This window comes from Aspergillus brasiliensis (genome assembly GCF_001889945.1).
Source record: "Aspergillus brasiliensis CBS 101740 unplaced genomic scaffold ASPBRscaffold_1, whole genome shotgun sequence".
NCBI classification, from domain to species: Eukaryota; Fungi; Ascomycota; class Eurotiomycetes; order Eurotiales; family Aspergillaceae; genus Aspergillus; species Aspergillus brasiliensis.
The window spans coordinates 3,378,772-3,398,744 of record NW_027137442.1 but is presented as its reverse complement, the minus strand read 5'-3'; the positions used below and the strand labels follow the sequence as shown (position 1 = coordinate 3,398,744).

The window sequence follows — 19,973 nt, the reverse complement described above, 5'->3', positions numbered from 1 at the left end:
ATCCGTTCTGGATCCGGGATCCTCAGGCACCCACCCGATCTGTCTGTTCTTCCCCAATGGCTTCCGCCGGCTCCACTTTCACTGTTGCTCGAGCATCTACGGAGTACTACGCCAGCAAGTCATTATATGATTTGACCACCTTTCCTACAGAGTAGAGTATATTTTACATTCGTGTTTACCGTGCTCTTCAGCTATTTCCAAAGCGTTACGGCTAATGTAGCGCAAGAAACTAATCTCCAATTAGGAATCCTTTGACAGTTGAGAGGAGAGCTTGAATCCCTTCATCAGCCACTCATCGAATATCAATTCCCCTGCGGTTGGTCTGTCTCTGGGGTCCCATGTTAGTGCCCTTCGCATAAACTGTAAGAATGCTTCCTTGTCGGGTCCTTTAATATCAGCCGCCCGTTCCTCCAGTATCATGCTCGGGACCGGCGCAAGATCCTTCCATTTGCCTAGACGTATTCTTGCTTTAGCCAAAGCTCTCATGCCATGTAACAGGTTCACCTGGTGGGTGACATACCATTCTCATCCCAGAATACCCAGCCTACTTTGCTTCGCTTGATGAAATCAATGGGAGGTGGCCCCATAATTGCAACCATCTCGGCAAGATGGACTCGATCATCAAAAATACCATCACTGTTTCTGCCATCGAATAGCGTTCGGGTACAGACCATATCCCAGGCCTGTATGAAAATTACTATAAGTACGCGAATGTGAAGTTAACCAATAGCCTCACTTACCATTAAGGCAGTGCTCCACACATCCACCTTGCTATCCCAATTCATCTTCAGCACCACCTCGGGAGCCCTGTAGAGATTTGGCATGATATCCTCATCATGCTCTTCATCGCTGAAGCGGGCTTCTCCGAAGTCACTCAGCAATGGCAATCCATTGCCGGGGATAACAATGTGGCTAGTGTAGATCGTGCGTTCGGGATCAACTATCTTTCTAGGCGTGGGCGCCTGGATCTCTGAATCTTCAAGACCCGAGAAATCCTTGGGATCTCCAGGAAGGAGGAGATTCTTCAATTGTAAATCTTCGAGAATGTCAGTCATAATGAATGTCTAGGGTTACTTGGGATCATACCAGTATGTATGACCTGCGCCTCAGTATGTAGGAAATCGAGTACACCTAGTACTTGCCGCAGGCAGGGCTTCACAGTGTCAAGGTCCATCACCCTCCCCGGACAAAAATACAGAAATTGATCGACACTAAGGCCAAGTGGCTGATGCACGAGGCATATATGACGACCATGAGGACCCTCAAGGAAGAAACGATCCCATAATTTCCGAATAAGACCTTGTCCGGCATGGTCTGTTTGAACCGCGTTTATGCGCTCATATGCATTGAGCTCGCGGTTCCTGTCCATAGTACCAGAAACATAAATCTTCAAGGCGACATGCTTGGAATCACTAAGCCACACTTTTAGCGAGGTGTTCCGAAGCTGGGTGCGATTACTACCTAGGGGCTCCATCGGCTCCAGGAATAGATTGGAAATAATCGTACCTTAGATCCCGGCCAAGCCAGACTGTCGATGTGACACCGTAGCCCAATTTGGCAATGACTTGATATCGGCCGTTTAGAACTTCCCCGAGGCGAACGGGGTAGTACTCATCAGCATTGTAGGTCGGCAAAGTCTCTTCTTCAATGGCTTCTGATGGGTCAATGACCTCGAATCCGGATGTAGGAAACACGCGTCCTGGGGATGGGGATGCAGGCGCGGTCGTGGAAGTTGATCTGCATCTGTTTGAATGATACGGATGAGGTAGGGCTCTATGGCGCAAGGGGATATTATGTGAGGATATAGAGATATTTGCGCGTATACTAGATACCAGCCGTGAGCAAGTACGTGGCTGAAGCCGAAACATCTCTGTTAGTTGTTAGTTGTTGATAAAGGTAGAGATAAAGATGTCAGGGGCTCAAGGATCAGGCGGCCAGTCATGCAGCTGGACGTCCACATGCTTGGCGCCTGTCCTCCATGTTACCTGTGGATCAATTCCATCTCACTGTCAGAGCTGCGCATAATGACTTATCGTCTGGCTTATCCAACTCAACTGAGGCCTCTTTATATGAGTATGGTGTTAGGTATCACTGGACTTGTTAACAACGTCGCTCCATTCGTTAGTCTTGGAGGATCCTTTGAAGTTGCACCCATTCTATTGCCCAACGGTCTACGTTGGGTATGGCTTATATGATGGACTTTGAATAATAGGCGAAGAAAAAAAGAAAACAAAAAACATCTTAATCTCTGCTAGCCAGCCAAGGTAACTAAATCCCAGATTTTCGAAGGAAATCAGATGGGTACTTTATCCCCTGAAGTCAGGATCCGTCAGTACCAGACAAGCCAGGCCGCGACGCCAGGGATAGATGATGGAAGACCAGACTCACTGGAAAACCAGATTTTCGAACATATCCGCCTTTGAAATGCTTCATCGTGAAGCCACCTTCAGCACATTAGATGGTATATTATATGGCTTGCGGAAATGAACGGTTGCCCTACCTTCCCACTCAGAGAATACGGATGTCACGGGACGAATCCTCCAGTCATTCTTAAGGCGTCGTACAAACTCCGAAGTTACTTCGCTTGTACCGAGTTGATAGATCATAAACATCACAGCTGCAGGTTGGTCAGTTATTTCTGATCACTTGGTGTGGACGAGGTGGAGAAGAGAGGGTGTGCATGACGTTACGCACTGCGGCGGGGATATCCAGCGAGTTCGAGCTTTCTGCCACATTCGATGATAGCATCAACAAATTCAGACTCAGCCCCAGACTCTGGACGACTACCAATTGTGATAATGATAAGGAGCGGCCTATACAGGCTCTGGGATTTGACTTTGCTGTAGACTAGCGGCGCGAGAATCTTAGATTCCAGGCTTTTACCAATCGCGGTGGTGCCACCGAGCCTCAATGGCATGGAGTTCATGATCTTTTTGACCCGATCAAATGCAAGGTTGGGAGATTTATCAACCTCATGGTTAATAAAGCGCAGCGCAACCCCTTTGCCCGCAGGAAGCATCTGGGTGGTAACCTTGGCCATCCGCTTGACGAGTTCTTTCTGGGCATCCCAGCGATCTTCGCATCCCATTGCTGAGCTATCATCTAAGAGTAGCCATCAAGAGTTAAGCAAGCAAGAATAAAATGATTGAGACTGGCATAACATACCGCAGTAGAACACTTGTTGGTACATGGACACCTTGACTGTTTGAGCCATAGACTTTCCGTAGTGGGCTCTCTCGTGGCCGGCATACATATCCTCGGCCTTCTTCCATATGTATACCAGGAGGCGCCTTTTCTGTTCATTACCGAAAAACCGAAGAAGTAATGGATCGCACTTCAATAGATTATTGATATGTCTCACCACATCACTATCAGTTCCTATCAGTCCGTTCAGTTCGGCCTCAGCTTCTACCGCTTCAGTGTCAGAAAGCATTGTTTCGTCATCAGCCCGAACCCAGCCAGATGGCTCTGTCGAAGTGCCGCGCGGCACTGACTTAGTTAAGGAGAAACCGCCCGCGTTGGGAGCTCCGCGTCCGGTCTGATGCAGAAGCAGACCATATCCAGTTCTCAAGACGGTTCGTTTCCAACCATCCAATTTCCCTTCAAGGGACCGTCTGCGCTCCGACAACATGGCTTCCCGTTGCCTTATCTCCGCTTGTGACGCTCGGCTGAGTATGCCGAGCAGCTGGGATTTCTGCTCACTTAACCTACCAATTTCCTCTTCTATCTCTATCAAGCCTGCCTTAGCAGACTCCAAGGAGGAAGTTGTCTCCAGTTCATGCTGGTCGAAATTGTCTGCTTTAAGGCGAAAATCATCTTCAACATGCATTACGCTCTCCACTTGAAGCTTAAGCATCAATACTTCTAACTCGAATGTGGCATCAACGGTGACGCTGGGCGGATTCGCCACGGCGGCTAGTTTCACCACAAATATCTTCTGCATGCTGTCTCGTTCCACCCTGGCCTGGATGCTGAGGGTGCCGTTATTGGCCCCTAATTTACCGAATGCGCCTTGTCTTATACAGCCGGCTTTCCGGGCTATATCCGCCAGTGATGTGTTTCTTGTTGCCACCATCACATGGCATCGAGCCTGGACTTGCCATGCCTGCGTTTGAAACTCGAGAAGTACTAGGAAGTCGCTGGACCCTTCACTTTCGGAACGGAACCGAGTCCAGGTTTGTTGTATAGTCTTGTCAGCAGGGTCATTCGTTGTCGTAATGATGGAACGGTCTTTCAGCCAGCGATCTTGAGGCTCAACCTCAATCAATTCTAATCCTGCCTCAAGGGGATCCTCGATATGAAAATAATCTTGATGACTAGCTTCTGAGGTGCTCTTCTTCTGCCGCTCGGTCTGGATATACACAAGCTGAGCTGGGGCACTGGTTTCGTTAAGCACAAACATGTTTGGGTAGCGCCCTTGTGGCCTGAGGTACTCGCTAGACGCCACATTACTCAGTGGGACTCCCACCACTGCTTTGTGATCGTGCTGTGGACCGCAGTTTAGTAGCCCAAATACCTCGCCAGATATCGTTGAAAAGTGTAAAGGCAGACTAATTCGCAGAAGTCCCCCATCGATCGCGAATGGTGTCAGAGACTTAGCCTTGTCCATTCGTGGAACTATTTTCCCACAGTTGGCAAAGTCAGCTGGAGATGCAGCGAATACACCCGCAGAGAAGCCCAAGTCTACCGAATCAGACGTTGTGAGTTCGGCGCCTTGAGACCCCCAAGCTAGGATAGATTCATCTCGCGAGTATCTCATTATCTCTCGCTGCAAACGAGTGAATGCTTTGTAGCCACCCTCGCCATAGATCAGTGGCATTGATACATCGAAAATCCCCAGAAGACAGTAAGCAATGTCTTCCTCCCGTTTGGTTTCTCTCTTGGAGGCCCAAGACATACGCTGCGCCACACTTGCCTCACTCAATGGCGTTCCTTGCAAGAATCGACGGGGTATTCCAAATCTGTGTTCAATTGTGGTCGACCTGTTTGCTTTCGTTCCCAGGTAGCGCCATTTGTGATCGTAGAAGCGAAGATTATCAGGAGCCAGAAGCTCTTGCAGGGTCCAGCCTCGCTGAAACCAGCGACAGGAGTAGAACTGATTAGATGGGAAGCGGTCATTATCTCCCGTGGTGACATCTGCTAGGTAGGCATAGCATATAGCGGCTTCACTGTACCATCGAAACATGGAGTTAATCGCTGTACCGAGTTCTACTGAGTTGGTCTTGTCGATGCAGCAGGTGTCAATCCAAGCATATTCAAGGCCATCCTCCTTTGCCTGCTCGCAACATTTCACGACTTTGAATGGTAAACTGCCCCTTTTCTCAGGATCCCCCTTAGTGATGTCGCAAAAGGATAGTTCCTCATGATCGGCTCCCCACGTATGCGAAAGTATAGCATAACGGGGCACTGATCTAATGAATTCCTCTAGTTTGAGCGTGTTGACATTGATAAGACGCATAACGAGATTTGCGTTGTTGACTAGCACGCAGAAGCTGTTCCTCCGGTTATTGTGAACACCAATATGAGAGATCGGTAAAACACGAACGATAAGAGGGTGATTCGAACCTGATCATGCAAATAAGCTCACAAGTCAAGATATAAATCCCCGATTGATGTTTAGATTTAAGCAAATGAACACGATAGCGTTGTGGGAACAGTGAAATTAAGATATTTCTAATATCTGCATCTTCGTTGGGTTGGGAAACAGCGGTCGGGTAAAGGTGAGGGAGAACAACTGGCGTACAGTTGTCATATGCAAGTGCCCAATGCAGAGATTGAGAGAATCTTCCCAACTTAGTTGTCACTCCATGTCATCATACTAGTTAGACGCAGCATGACTTCTGACCTTTCATGAAGATGAACTTTATCATGACTCATGTTACACTCAAGATAGCGAAAATCTAGCTACAATATCCCCAGGGTGGGACCGCGGACTTGCAGTCCTCAAAGATATACATGAAGTACACGGACAAGACCTTACGGCATGCAGCAGCTCCTCCACATTGCCATCGACACGTCTATCAGAGGACTCTGTGTATGAAACAGACTGTGCAACGACCAGATATCGTCACACGGCAGTAATATTGCATGATTTCTTAAGAGCTCTCCAAGCTGCGTTACATGTGTACCTAGGTACATGTCACTTATCTCTATCTCTAGATAGAGAAGCGTTAATGCGGATTTTTGAAGTTCAGGCGAATAGTTCTCTCTGCCCTAACTCATGCCAGAAAAACAGTAGGGCCTGCAATTTATGTGGACAGACACTGAAGGCGATGGGTTGAGGCATCGTTTTGGGCCATCGGGTCAAGGCTATGCAGATTCAATGGGCAGAGAATTACGAATAGGAAGCAGGGCGGACCATAGATGCAGAATCATAAGCAACCGGCTAGTTATTTCCCACACTTGTTTGAGATGGTCGCTTAATTAGGGTGTCTCTATCAAGCTGCGCTATCGACATTCCTCACCTTGGTGCTTTTTGTGTTGCTTGTTACACCCACTTAAGCGAGTTACAGGTATTAGCTGGTGTCCAGAACCATGTGCTTGCTGCAGAGGGCGCAAAACCTACATAGCTAGAAGAGGGCGAGGCATAACATCAGTGGTAAAGATGATATTGAGCTAATGTAGTAACACAAACCCTAAGCAAGCCACTTGATAACGTTGCACTTTCCTTGGCTATACCTTGTTCCATTCTCATCTGAAACAAGAGATCTTCTTTCCATCTCTAACCGATCAAGTCAATCAGGAATCAAAATCAACCACCCCTATTCCTATCACTGTCCATCGGGGCGAATGCCAACTATAGCCAACTATCAAATAAATTCCCTTCTTGTCTGAAAATATGTCTCGATGATTCGCCCGTGTGCTTTCCACTCCCAAGGCCGAATGTCATATTTTACGACGCACTACAATCAAAGAGCTTTGCGTTCTTCCGGCTCTGGCGAAGATTCTTATCAATGGTCCGGGTAGGGAAAACCGGACGCTCACGACAATATATATTGTCAGGCAGTAGTAGAATTTAGACAACGAAGTCCGTCCTTTCGGCGTTCATCTTTAGCGGTTTCGAGGCGAGTCTTGCATCACCCCATAAGCCATGGACGTGCGCGGCTAAAGTCATGAGATTTGTCGGGGTCTCTGTTGAATTGGACCCAATAACAGAGTCTATCTCCAGGCCTTCATTTTGCCTATATGCCAGAAGTTTCTCAGAGTGTCCCGTATCTTATCTGATCCTGATCGCCCTCTATGCCCCCTAACGGAAACGGGTTAGTTAGTGTGTGTAATTTGCAAAGGCTCGCCGGCTTTCGTTATGATAATAGTGTCCGAGGGACATTTTAGCTATAAGCATATCTGATTGATAATCGGAATGATTTAGATGCCTTTACAGCCTCTGTGACTGAGAAGGCCGTGGCAATAGCCACCAATAAAACAGTATCATTCTGAGATTGCAGTCTGGAAAGATCAGACATCCACAGTGCTGCCCAGTAGCGGTATCGACTCTTCCGTGGCCAAGGTTCTCGGCTCGGCGGATATCTTTAAAGCAGCAGCGCCACTTAGAGCCTGTAGTCGCACTAGGTTCCATTGCATCGAAGAGAATTCCATTGATGGCAGAAGATGGGCTCTTTAATCAGCTTTTTTGAATACCAGCTGATGGCCTGAGAAGATTATCTGTCCTGTATTGTCACGAAATGGACGGACAATTGCCTTAGCCTATTGCTACTGTGGTCGTAGTTAGTATTGTTACTATCGTCCTCGGTGCTGTCGATTTCGGCGGCCATATACGCCGCACCCCCGGCTCCAGACCCGGGATCGCCATGTAGAATGACATCTTCTACACTGGCAGCGCCGCTGAGAGCCTGTAAGTTAACTAGATTCTACTGATTCAGTAGATCGTTCATAGATGGAAGAACGGACGCCAACGACACTATGTATTAGCAGGTAGCCAGTGGAACTCCACAGCGAGCTCTGTCGTTTCGAATTGATCGTGAGCGATTCTATGGCGAATCGCAGATTGTATGCTTCCTCTTGAAGTAGGTATGAATGCTGCTTTGATTCTTCATCATTCTGACTCGCATCGTGTTCTTTGTTTCGTTTTAATTTGAAGACTGAAAAATGATGCTACGAATGTAGTTATTCACGATCACCATAACATCACTTACTTGCTGCCGCCCTTATTCGGTCTTATGGGGTGGCTGTGATCATGCACCCTTTTTCACGAGTTAATCAACTCCGTGCTCGCAGATGAGCATAAGCATTTAGCGCATTGCGCACTTCGTGCTGCTTAAGGGTGGTGGCGTATTCAGACGAAACCTGTGTCTTATGCTTTGCGTCCAATGGGCCATTTCCAGAATCGTGCTAAATGCCAGTCTTTCAGAACGTATGGCTTTCTGCTGAGAGTGGATTCCGCAAAGTCATTGCGGACTTCTTGTCCGTCTTTGTTATTATGAGCTCGGCTAGGCGTTTGGTTTTCTCTTTTAAGAATATCCCTTTTGCAGGTACTTAGCTAGTTTCTTTTCTCTGGGCCGTCTTTATTGTTCACAGTGGGCATCGGCAGCATCAGCAGTTGTATCAGGTGTTTCGATACCAAATCCGATGTAGGTCGCCACTGTACGCATGGTGATGAAGGTGATGATGGCAGCATAAACTGTCATAGAGCTTCTAGACTTATGGTGTCGTTGATGCAACAGAGCCAGCTTTACCAGAAGATAAACGCGCAGTGTCAACTAGCCTATGAATGCACGCAGGGCCAAGTCTCTTGCTGTCCCTAGGTACCTGACCGCACTCTTGAAGAGTAACTGCCTTACCGACCATAATTGCTCATCTGTCTTGACAGATACAGTAAGGGGGGGCCCTGCTTAGCTTGCACTGTAAATCGTTGCACCATGTGTCTCGAATTATCGACATATTGTATCAAGTTTCGCTTCACCATTTGCAGTCACGGCGCTTTCTTGGAGTTTTCAGCACTTTAAAACATACAGTATTCGACTGTATGAATCTTGGTACTGCCATTATTCATCAATTTTCAAGCTTAACAAGGAAATGGACACAGCGTGAACTTCAATCGTATCTTGATTGCAGACGCCTGAATGGACATCAGGTTTATCGATGCATGTGTGACTGAGCAATTGCCTACTGCCCACACAGGAGACTTTTATGTCTTCGTCTTCTCGTCTCCGCAAGTTTCTGCGAATAGAAAAGCTCAGCAGTATCGAGTCACCCAGAGGGGTGCGTCAATCAATTTGGCATCGATCATCAATTCTGATTGACTAGATGCAAATAGCAAGGGAGTTCTATCATAAGAGGGCTTCCCCAGGCTTCGGAGAATGTATCTTGGAGGTTGGAGAGGAGAAAGAAGAAGCAAGTTTCGAAGGGAGGATGGGACCATATATATATTAGATTGGGAAGGGTGAATTCTTCAGTCTGTGGATGAATAATGGGCAGTGCAGAAGGTTGAGATTCATCTTCAATATTCACATAATCGCATTTATTTGTAGGGCTCGTTGATCACTTGCCTCATTCTTCACGTTTGGCTTCATTCCTGTACAAAATATTCACAGCATACCAGGGAAGCCAAAGCACGCCGAAATTGAATCATTACTTGCCAAGCAGACCTACAGGATGTTGGCCCTAGAAACAAGAAATAGGATTAATTGATGTTGCGACAGCCACTCGTTAGTGCTTACGCTGGAGTTATAAAGCGACTTATCCAGGGTTGCCCGAGTGGAGACTTGACTGTAGGCCGATGCGGAGATGGTCCGACCTTACCAAACTACCCCGAGTTGTGCCATCGGCCCTTTGAGCGGACAATCGGATTGAACTAGGGATGTCATTGAAATTTGAATAAGAACTGTCATCAATGCGAAACTTGCTGGTCACTTTCCTCGTCCCACCTTCCCCGGCTCGCCACGGCATCCCATTTGTTCTTGAGCCCGAACAATAGCTTAAGTAGCATAAGTTGAGTCAAGATGTAACCGATTTCTGCCACTCCAGACTGGCTAATAACTGGATTTAATCTACCCCTCTTTGCCGCCGATCAGTACTCCTACGCCGTCCTCCGGCCTTTAGCTTTATTGATCTTGTCTTAGAATTAGCCGACTCTTTCTCTGCCTTCCCCGCATAGCGTCCGACTTCATTTCCCCCGATTCCGTTGGCTGATCCCGGTTGCCGTGGTGCCATAAGATCGTCTCCTTTCCTCTTTCGTCACGGAGCCATCCCCGTCCATCCGTTCCACACTGCTGCTCCACTGACTAAGTCATTGCTTCAGTGTGTCACCGCGAAGCTCGCACACGTCGGACTGGACTCGGTTTTAGCTCCTGCTGTAGCATATATAGGCTTCAATGGTCCCTCGTTGAGCCGGCCTTTTACTCTTTGCTTCCCAGAGGCGATTGAATCACTTTCGCCAAGCTGCACACCATGCGTTACGGCATCGGATTCGCAGCGGCCCTACTGGCACCAGCCCTACCTATAGTCTGGGGTCAGCATGTTCGAGACTTGAGCAATGAGCACTGGACTCTCAGTAGTCGAGCTTTGAATCGAACAGTTCCTGCCCAATTTCCATCACAGGTTCACTTGGATCTACTAAGGGCTGGAGTAATTGGTGAGTACCCTTTGAGGACTGAACCCCGTTATCATACAGCCGCTGACAATCCCAATAGATGATCCGTAAGTGACTTCATCTGCATGGATGAGAATAAACACACTAAACAGTGTGGTAGATACCATGGTTTGAACGATTTCAATCTTCGCTGGATCGCAGCTGCCAACTGGACTTATACTAGTCAACCTATCAAAGGCCTGTGAGTAGCCGTGGAATCCGTGCGATGTTAATCAATAGTACTAAGAATCAATAGCTTGGACGATTACGAGTCAACTTGGCTCGTATTCGACGGTCTTGACACCTTTGCAACCATCTCGTTTTGTGGACAGCAGATTGCATCCACGGACAATCAGTTTCGCCAGTATGCGTTTGATGTTTCTACAGCTCTAGGATCCTGTAAAGGAGACCCTGTTTTGAGTATCAACTTTGGGAGCGCGCCGAACATCGTCGATGCTATCGCACAGGATCCTAATTCGCAAAGTGAGTTTCGGAATTGGAAGACTGCTAAAGTCGACTCATGCTAATTGTTTGTAGAATGGTCGGACGATGTCCAACTCACATATGAGTACCCAAATCGGTGGTTCATGCGCAAGGAGCAGTCGGACTTTGGATGGGATTGGGGTCCAGCATTTGCTCCTGCAGGCCCCTGGAAGCCTGCATATGTTGTTCAGCTAGACAAGAAGGAAAGCGTCTACGTCCTGAACACCGATTTGGATATATACAGAAAGGGTCAAATCAACTATCTCCCGCCAGACCAGAGCCAACCTTGGGTTGTCAACGCTAGCATCGACATTCTGGGTCCACTGCCAGCCAAACCCACCATGTCAATCGAAGTGCGCGACGCTCACTCTGGCATAATCCTTACTTCACGGGCACTGAACAATGTCACCGTGTCAGGTGGTGCCGTAACTGGTGTCACCGTCCTCGATGGGCTGACTCCAAAGTTGTGGTGGCCGCAAGGCCTCGGCGATCAGAATCTCTACAATGTGTCTATCACCGTCAACAGTAGCGGGAATCAGACTCTGGCCACTGTGGCAAAACGGACGGGCTTCCGCACCATCTTCCTGAACCAGCGCAATATTACCGAGGCACAGCGCGCACAAGGTATTGCTCCTGGTGCCAACTGGCACTTTGAAATCAACGGTCATGAGTTCTACGCCAAAGGATCAAACCTCATCCCACCAGACAGTTTCTGGACCCGTGTCACAGAGGAGAAGATGTCCCAGTTATTCGATGCCGTCGTGATCGGAAACCAGAATATGCTCCGTGTCTGGTCGTCCGGCGCGTATCTGCATGACTACATCTATGACCTGGCCGACGAAAAGGGCATTCTCCTATGGAGCGAGTTCGAGTTCAGTGACGCCCTATATCCATCTGACGATGCTTTCCTCGAGAACGTTGCTGCTGAAATAGTGTATAATGTTCGACGAGTAAACCATCATCCCTCTCTGGCTCTCTGGGCTGGCGGAAATGAAATTGAGACGCTGATGCTCCCACGGGTCAAAGCGGCAGACCCATCGTCATATGCCTGGTATGTGGGTGAATACGAGAAGATGTATATCAGTCTGTTCCTGCCTCTCGTGTATGAAAACTCCCGCTCCATCTCGTACTCCCCTAGCAGCACAACCGAAGGCTACCTCTACGTTGACCTTTCTGCTCCTGTCCCTATGGCCGAACGTTACGACAACACTACCTCCGGCTCATACTACGGCGACACCGACCACTACGACTACGATACTAGCGTGGCGTTTGACTACGGGTCCTACCCGGTAGGCCGCTTTGCCAACGAATTCGGCTTCCACAGTATGCCCAGCCTCCAGACATGGCAGCAAGCTGTTGACACGGAGGATCTGTACTTCAACAGCAGCGTTGTCATGCTGCGGAACCACCATGATCCCGCAGGTGGCCTCATGACGGACAATTACGCTAACTCGGCCAATGGCATGGGTGAGATGACCATGGGTGTGATCAGCTACTACCCGATACCGAGCAAATCCGACCATATATCCAACTTCAGCGCCTGGTGCCACGCCACCCAGCTCTTCCAGGCAGACATGTACAAGAATCAGATTCAATTCTACCGTCGCGGAAGTGGCATGCCCGAGCGCCAGCTTGGCTCCTTGTATTGGCAGCTCGAAGATATCTGGCAAGCGCCGTCATGGGCAGGCATTGAATACGGGGGTAGATGGAAGGTCCTTCACCATGTTGCGAGAGATATTTACCAGCCTGTTATTGTTTCGCCTTTCTGGAACTATACCACAGGCTCGTTGGATGTCTACGTTACTTCCGATCTGTGGAGCCCTGCAGCAGGTACTGTGGACTTGACCTGGTTGGACCTGTCAGGCAATCCTATTGCGGGTAACGCGGGCACTCCAAAATCTGTTCCATTTGCCGTGGGAGGGCTCAACACCACTCGCGTCTATGGCACGAATGTTTCTTCCTTGCGCTTATCGGATACTAAGAATGCCGTTCTACTACTCTCACTCTCCGCTCACGGACGTCTCCCGAACTCGGACCAGGCCACCAACTTCACCCATGAGAATCACGCTACGCTTGCTTGGCCAAAGGATCTGAAGATTGTTGACCCGGGGATTAAGCTGGGTTACAACGCGAAGAAGACATCTGTTACAGTAGAAGCTACCTCCGGCGTTTCACTATACACCTGGCTCGACTACCCTGAGGGAGTGGTGGGATACTTTGAGGAGAACGCCTTCGTCTTGGCACCAAACGAGACGAAGGAGATCAAATTCAACGTGCTGGAGGACACCACGAACGGGGCATGGGCTCGTAATATCACTGTCCAGAGTCTCTGGGATCAAAAGGTTCAGAGTTGATTATCGATGGTATCCCATAGCCACCATAGCAAGCATGTACATATCGATCTCACCACTTATTATCAAAGACTTTTCCATCCACATAATTAACCTTTCCCCTCACCGGAGGCAGAGGATCTATGAAGAATTGCTTGTGAGTGATTACTTTATTGATTGGATCTCTTAAGCCGTTAGTCTCAGATATAGTACAGCCAGAGAGGACACTCTGCCTGAGTCATCAACAACCAGTAGAAGATGATAGCTCTTTCCAGCACTTACAGATAATTGGTATGTGCGCTCAGCTTATATTTTAAATACTAGGACTATCTATCTTTTTCTTTATATAAAAATCAGCAGAATGGGTTTGGCTATTACGGGAATCACCAACTGGCAGGTAAATGTCAGCCACAGTGCTACCCAATCGAGCCATCTGACCTTGAATCGCTTGTGTGTATACATGTATACATGTATACCATTTTTGGAAGACGGCAGCTGATTAGTATGAATGGCATGATTCGCAATAAAGAAACACCGCTAAGCTTCAGGTTAGTCCACAAGTACATTGCTCGTTTGTTCAGTGAAATTACAGCGTAGGGTGGATATGTCCAAAAACATCAGTCCCTCTATAATAGTAAAGATAAGTGGCCAAATAGGCAAGGAATCGCGCCAATCATATGCAGCTACGTACATGACCACCTGACCCAGACCTTGCATAAGCAGTTCAAGGTAACACATGGCTTACACCGCGGGACTGCACTATGAGTATCTTTTTAACCATTAGCCTGTTATCTAATTCTATTAAACAATGATAATAAAGAGAATCTTCATCTAAAAGTCGAACATTAAAGCTATCTCAACCAATCTAACCCTAGTAAATATATATCTAGAAAGGAGTTCACAGCACATCCCAAAAGTCTACAGAAATCTCACATAATCTCACATCATCTCATATCACAAATAAGCAACACGAATCCTTAATATAGGTATACACCCCCCAAGCCAGACAAACAACAAAAGTGGGTATCAACGTGCGCAGAAAGAGAGCAAAAGTCAAGCTGTGGGATATCTTGTTCGTGTGGGGGCGCTGTGCAGTGCATTGCATTAGCCTCTCATATCCTGTACATTGCTAGAATCGACAGAGTCTCACCTCATAGACCCACCCCTTTAGGCCTGCCATATGCGTGGTCCACCACATGTAGAAGGAGCTCCACGGGTATACGATCCAATTATCTCCGGTTTTGGGATCAATGTACCACTAGTAGATAGATAGATGAGGTCAGCTGTAACCCGCGACGAAAGAGAGAAGAAGCAACAATAAGCACAAGGGGCCTGATCGCTGCAAGATGTGGATGGGACGTGCTTACACTGCGACATGTGTTGTTAAACACCGTATTATTCAGCGCAGCCTGCAGCCGCTCATTATATGCTCTCTCGATTGACTTGTCAGGTTCCACGGCGACAGCTGATCCGGTTATTATCGGTTTGATGACCCGGATGATGAGGTCGGTGAAGCTGTTCTAGGTTAGTCATCTGCCCCTCTGTCGATATCCATATCATCTCCTCGGAGGGTATGTCTTACTTCTGAATAGAAAGAACCGCAGAGGTATGTCCGCGACCGGAATGAGGACCCAGAATATAAAAGAAATTAGGGAACTCCGACATGCCGATCGTATCGTACGCCTTGATGTGTCCGGCTCCTTTCCAGTATTCCTGTCGACTGCGTCCTCGGCGACCACACACCTCGGTGTCATATTGGGACAGAGAAAAGCCGTTTGCTAATACAATTACATCTGCAGGGTATGTTGCTCCTGATTTGGTCGATACTGAACGTTCGTTCAGGGCGATGACCTCATCATCTGTAAGGCGGACATTTGCACGATTTAGTGATGAGATGTAGCCATCGTGGTCGAATACCCGTCGCTGATTTGGGCTTTCGTCAGCCTGAGTGAGTTGTAATGTTACCCAAGGCACGTACCTTGCATCCGACTTCGTAGTCAGCCACTAACAGTGGCCAGTACTTCTCTGCAAGTCGAGGTCAGAATAAATCAGGGCAAATTGAGGGCTAGGCTTACCTGGCGCATTTTCCTTGACGTAGCGCTCGCTTCTTTCGGCGGTTTCTCGTCGCATCTTTGCCCCGGTCTTGGTCAGGTTGAACTGGGGGGTCGATGTCTCAAGGTATAAGAAGATAAAAAGCCTGATGGCAAGCAGTACACCAGGTATGTAGCGGAAGATAGTCTGCCAGAAAGGGCTTATATTGGTGTTACTTCCACCTGGCAGATAATATTGTTTTGACTGGATATGGTGATTAGACATTAGTACTTCACCCTACAAGGGCATGGGGATAGAGGACTAACCCTCATAAATTGAGTAATTGACCGAACATCATCTGCCACAGCGGGTATTAACTGCGTTGCTGAGGCTAGACGGTGTTAGCTGGATAATCTTTATTCTTAGTAGTATACACAAACCTACCTCCATTTCCTAATACAATTACATTCTTATCCCGCAAAGACACGCTCTGGTCCCACCTGGCTGTGTGAATAATGTCGCCCTGGAAACGGTTGACGCCGGGCACATTCAGTGGGTTAGGGTTTGTCAATACCCCTACCGCTGATATCAAAATATTACAGCATCGTGTATACTCCTTGCCAGTAGCGACGCTCCTCAGCCGAACGAGCCAGGTCTTGTCATCATCCTGCCAGGAGGCTCCTATCCATTCCGTATTGCCCACCAGGTGACGCGACAGGTCGTACTTCGATACCACATTGTTAATGTACTTCAACACCTCATCACGCTTGGGAAAGAACTTCGAGAAGTCTGGGTTGGGCGCAAAGGAGAGACTGTAGAACGCAGCTGGGATATCAACCCCACATCCTGGGTCTGAGATAATCACATCAGCGACCGCTTTGTCAGGCAGGAATATATGCAGGTATATCGGCAATACATTTGTTTGCTAGCCACGTCCCACCAAAACCAGCATCTCGGTCATAAATAACAAAGTCATCACAATTTAGCTGCCGTTTTAGCTGGCATGCCATTGCCAGGCCAGAAAACCCGGCTCCGACAATGATGACCTTGGTGGAAGAAAAGTAGGCGCCGGAAGCCATGGCAAGAAGGTTCTGCCTTGCTGCAGGGATAAGAAAGAAATGGTTGGGTGATTTAAGGCATGGGTATTTTCCAGGAGCAGCTGGCTCGATGTACGCTATATAATAATTCTGGCTAAGGTATCGGCTGTGTCAGATCATGGTGGCCGTGGTAGTTAAGTAATAATCTAATCTATATGGGAGATAAAAAAAGACATCTCAGCTATCTACTGCCCAACATCACTCAGCGCGGCTCGCAAGAAACCTTCTTATTAAGGTATGGCTGGAAGTATCTTGGAATCATGTTCATTATCGAAACTCGTTGCTTACAGCTGACCCACTTGGGTTGGGTTGCGGTCACCGCTTAGCGCGCCACGACATCGCGCTGCAGTCAGCAATCAGAGCTTGTTACTGAAACTAGCTCGTTAATCTCTTGCCAAAATCGTATTAGCATGCTGAACCCGATGAGGCTATGTTGAAACAAGGCAACTGGTCTCACTTTCATGGGACATTTAAGCGCAACCTTTCGATCATATACTCGTTCATCAGAGTTGCAGTCATGCTTGAGGACAAGATTTTCTGGTAACACTAGTTGGCTGTCGGCTGCTGATAGGGATTATGCTGTGTAAACCTGCTAAGCAAGGAGCGACTCTAGAACGAAATGTGCGGTTAGTTTCACGTGCACATTATCTAATGCGAGTTACTGACGCAATGACTTGGATATCTGAGTGGAAGGTGTGCCCTGCAGCGTAAATCGTTGCTTTGTTATTATCATCTACCTTTGCTGCCACCAGGATAAGCTCAGTGGATATGATCAGCAAACTCCGCGTTTGCATACAGCCGCATATCTTCAACCTATTTACCACTAAATCAGGGATCACTCAGGGTTTTCTTTCGGCATGTTCCGAAGCAGATACTTTAGTACTGTGCGTCGGGTCGGAGCTGTCATCTTTCTGGGGAGCCCGGATGCTGATTGCCCGGGGCCGACTTGCAAGGACTTTCCTTTTCTGGGGATCCATGGATACTGACAGGGTATATGACCGTCTCTGTCCATTGGAAAATCTTGTCAGACTGTGCCCTGAATAAGTGATCTGCATGATGCAGCCGTTTACGCGGTGGGCCTTGCCCGGCACACACTACATACTCCATACTTGCCACCATATGACATTTGCTCCAAAAATGCGAAAGCAGATTCGCCCATATGTGCCTGCCTTTTTATGAAGTTCAGTGTGTTTCACAGATTAGCATCAAGTCCTCTTGAAGTCACAATTCGTCAGCATGCAAGGTCCTGTGTGAGGCAGAATGGTCGACAGGAGTCAATCAGTGGTAACCAGCGTGGTATTTCTCCTCGCTAAACTGGCCATGGCTGCCGGCTTGAGCCGGCGCATGATCGTTCACGATCCTCACAACACACCAGAATTATTAGGCATCCTAGTCTCGGGGAAACGATTATGAGAAGGCCGAGTAATAATGATCGGACTCTGTCAATTGTTGGCTATTGCCCCTCGAGTGCTACTGTCAAACATGTTCCGATGCTTAGTCGGTAAGAACCAGTTGAGGGGTGAATTTAATGAGCACTCTGTACCTTTGCCAAGCACCAGGAATAATCTCGAGCAACTTAGTATGCGGGGAAATACTCAGCGATCATGCGATGGCTTCGGGTTGGACCGCTTCATAAGGCTGAGACTTGGAGATCGCCGAGGAATATCATTTCCTCTTCTGCAAGAACGGAGTTTCCCCAAGTGCATGTGATACTAAGCTTTAGGGGATTAACGAGCGATTAGGTATAAAGGTGTAGATTCACTAAGCGATATCATAACCATTTTTCGCTGTCGATGGGTCTCTGCCGTCCGAGTTAAATCTGAAAAAGGGACTATCTCACGAAGAAGCCACTGTCTGGTTGCGCCAGTAGCTTAGGCAGACGGATGACCTCTCCACAGCCATTCAATTCTGATCTGGCATGCGTCAAAGCTTATAGCATCCACCTAATTAGATGCTCTACATACGATCATGCCATCCTCTTCTGCAAACTTTCTTTCTGCCAACATGCTTCATGCTCTGCTTTTCGCGGTCTCCTTTGCTACAGCATTCGAGTACCATCTCGCCGAGTACACAGGCGAACGCTGCACCGGAGCTGAAACGAAACTTCGTCATCTCCCAGACCCTCCTGCATGCCACAAACTCAATCATTCCGCAAAGACGATACTAATGAAGACTGATAACGTCCACGACGACCAACATTCAGTCATTGTCTACGAGAATGACGACTGTACGGGATCCATCCTGGGAGTTATCGAGAATATGAACGGCTGTTTGAATCTTCGCGGACTTACCAACGTCGTCGGTAGATCCATCATGGTCACATCTGGTACCGCGAGATCCGAAGATTCTCTAAATGAATACTTTGAGGCCGATTACCTATATAATTCACCTGCGCAGTTTGAAAACCAGAGATTGTTCCCGATCGCTCATGCTTCTTTCGGCACTGTTGATGAATCTAACCACGGGGGTGCCGGTACCTCTGACGGTCAATCCTCTGATATATTCACGACCACTAAGGTTGATCATGTCCAGCCCATGCAGACCAGTGTGACCACACCCGTCGAAGAAACGGCCAGCTCAACTTCGACCGACCCTGAACAGCGCCATATAATAATGCGGATATTATTCCCAGGGGTAGAGGAGGTGAAGGCCGTAGCGAATACACTACTGACGGCTTTGGATAATGTATCGATCTACTTCGCACAAGGATCGAAGGAATCATTCGAACATGTCCTCCGGTAATCGTTACTATCGGCAGATCCCCAGTACTGGCAATACCGGAAGCTGTGGAGACCTCTGGTGAGATTGATTGCTGCGGTTAAATCGCAGGGTCTCACAAACTCTCGATGGCACGTGAGGGATAGGGATGGCAGGATGTGGGAGGTGACGATTCGGAGGAGGGAAGGCGATCAAGAGAATGCCGACAATGGAGATAAGCTGTGACATTGGAATTAGTAAGTTGGCAAATGTCTCTTTAGGGCACTGGGGGCCGTTTACTTGCTCCATAGTAATGGGGGCTCCTATCATATCCAAAGAGCGCATCAGCATCACCATAATCATGAACTACTTGGGTATGATTTCCAAGTTCATTTGAAACTCGCTTAACTTTTAAGAAATACATTATACTTCCAGTGTTATTGCAGACTAGCAATATTGTCTGGACAAGTATAATAAAATCACAACCAGAAAGTTTTCTGCTCCATTCTATAACTAGCTCTCCTTGCACATCCCATATTCCTGCAGACCAACCAATAATCTTCACAATATCATGTTGTAATCTGCCTGCCTTACATAACAAATCCGATGTGGTGTAACGGCTAACATCGCCGTCTTTCACACGGCAGCTCGGGGTTCGATTCCCCGCATCGGAGTTCTTCTTTTGTTTTTGCGGATCACAGATTACCACCATTAATTTACTGTGACCACATACGTATATTTATCTTT

The 19,973-nt window shown here is 47.8% G+C and overlaps 5 protein-coding genes and 1 non-coding gene across 6 annotated transcripts; 4 read left to right on the top strand and 2 right to left on the bottom strand.

Annotated features, from left to right (window-relative positions):
* Positions 1–240: 240 nt before the first annotated feature.
* On the bottom strand, positions 241–5,458 carry ASPBRDRAFT_50800 (uncharacterized protein; the record flags this gene model as incomplete). Its single annotated transcript, XM_067626611.1, has 8 exons — positions 241–452; positions 521–683; positions 741–1,036; positions 1,087–1,412; positions 1,507–1,654; positions 2,501–2,617; positions 2,695–3,102; positions 3,166–5,458. The coding sequence occupies 8 exons, from the start codon at positions 5,456–5,458 to the stop codon at positions 241–243; spliced, it is 3,963 nt and encodes a 1,320-aa protein (XP_067485234.1).
* Positions 5,459–10,407: 4,949 nt separating this feature from the next.
* ASPBRDRAFT_114314 (beta-mannosidase mndA) lies at positions 10,408–13,425 on the top strand (the record flags this gene model as incomplete). Its single annotated transcript, XM_067616813.1, has 4 exons — positions 10,408–10,595; positions 10,710–10,790; positions 10,845–11,071; positions 11,126–13,425. The coding sequence occupies 4 exons, from the start codon at positions 10,408–10,410 to the stop codon at positions 13,423–13,425; spliced, it is 2,796 nt and encodes a 931-aa protein (XP_067485233.1).
* An 809-nt stretch (positions 13,426–14,234) lies between these two features.
* On the bottom strand, positions 14,235–16,651 carry ASPBRDRAFT_202851 (flavin-containing monooxygenase). The gene is made up of 9 exons (XM_067621648.1): positions 16,349–16,651; positions 15,877–16,284; positions 15,759–15,823; positions 15,477–15,696; positions 15,380–15,426; positions 14,984–15,324; positions 14,769–14,916; positions 14,552–14,659; positions 14,235–14,488 (listed from the first exon to the last, which is right to left on the bottom strand). The coding sequence occupies exons 1-9, from the start codon at positions 16,509–16,511 to the stop codon at positions 14,351–14,353; spliced, it is 1,638 nt and encodes a 545-aa protein (XP_067485232.1). The 5' UTR covers positions 16,512–16,651; the 3' UTR covers positions 14,235–14,350.
* A 1,075-nt stretch (positions 16,652–17,726) lies between these two features.
* ASPBRDRAFT_253704 (uncharacterized protein) lies at positions 17,727–18,368 on the top strand. Its single transcript, XM_067622168.1, has 2 exons — positions 17,727–17,825; positions 17,905–18,368. The coding sequence occupies exon 2, from the start codon at positions 17,958–17,960 to the stop codon at positions 18,237–18,239; it is 282 nt and encodes a 93-aa protein (XP_067485231.1). The 5' UTR covers positions 17,727–17,825; positions 17,905–17,957; the 3' UTR covers positions 18,240–18,368.
* A 165-nt stretch (positions 18,369–18,533) lies between these two features.
* Positions 18,534–19,639, top strand: ASPBRDRAFT_71255 (uncharacterized protein; the record flags this gene model as incomplete). Its single annotated transcript, XM_067629121.1, has 2 exons — positions 18,534–19,259; positions 19,296–19,639. 2 exons carry the CDS (start codon positions 18,534–18,536, stop codon positions 19,470–19,472), a joined length of 903 nt encoding a protein of 300 aa, XP_067485230.1. The 3' UTR covers positions 19,473–19,639.
* Positions 19,640–19,828: 189 nt separating this feature from the next.
* Positions 19,829–19,900, top strand: ASPBRDRAFT_t21. Its single transcript has one exon. It is a non-coding gene; the product is annotated as a tRNA-Glu (tRNA).
* The last annotated feature ends 73 nt before the right edge of the window (positions 19,901–19,973 follow it).

Coding starts and splice junctions, on each gene's coding strand:
- ASPBRDRAFT_202851 (XM_067621648.1), bottom strand. CDS start 16,511: ATGGCTTCCGGCGCCTACTTTTCTTCCACCAAGGTCATCATTGTCGGA. Junction 15,427..15,476: donor CGTCAAGGAAAATGCGCCAG/GTAAGCCTAGCC, acceptor CTCGACTTGCAG/AGAAGTACTGGCCACTGTTA. Junction 15,325..15,379: donor ACTACGAAGTCGGATGCAAG/GTACGTGCCTTG, acceptor AGCCCAAATCAG/CGACGGGTATTCGACCACGA.
- ASPBRDRAFT_253704 (XM_067622168.1), top strand. CDS start 17,958: ATGATCGGACTCTGTCAATTGTTGGCTATTGCCCCTCGAGTGCTACTG.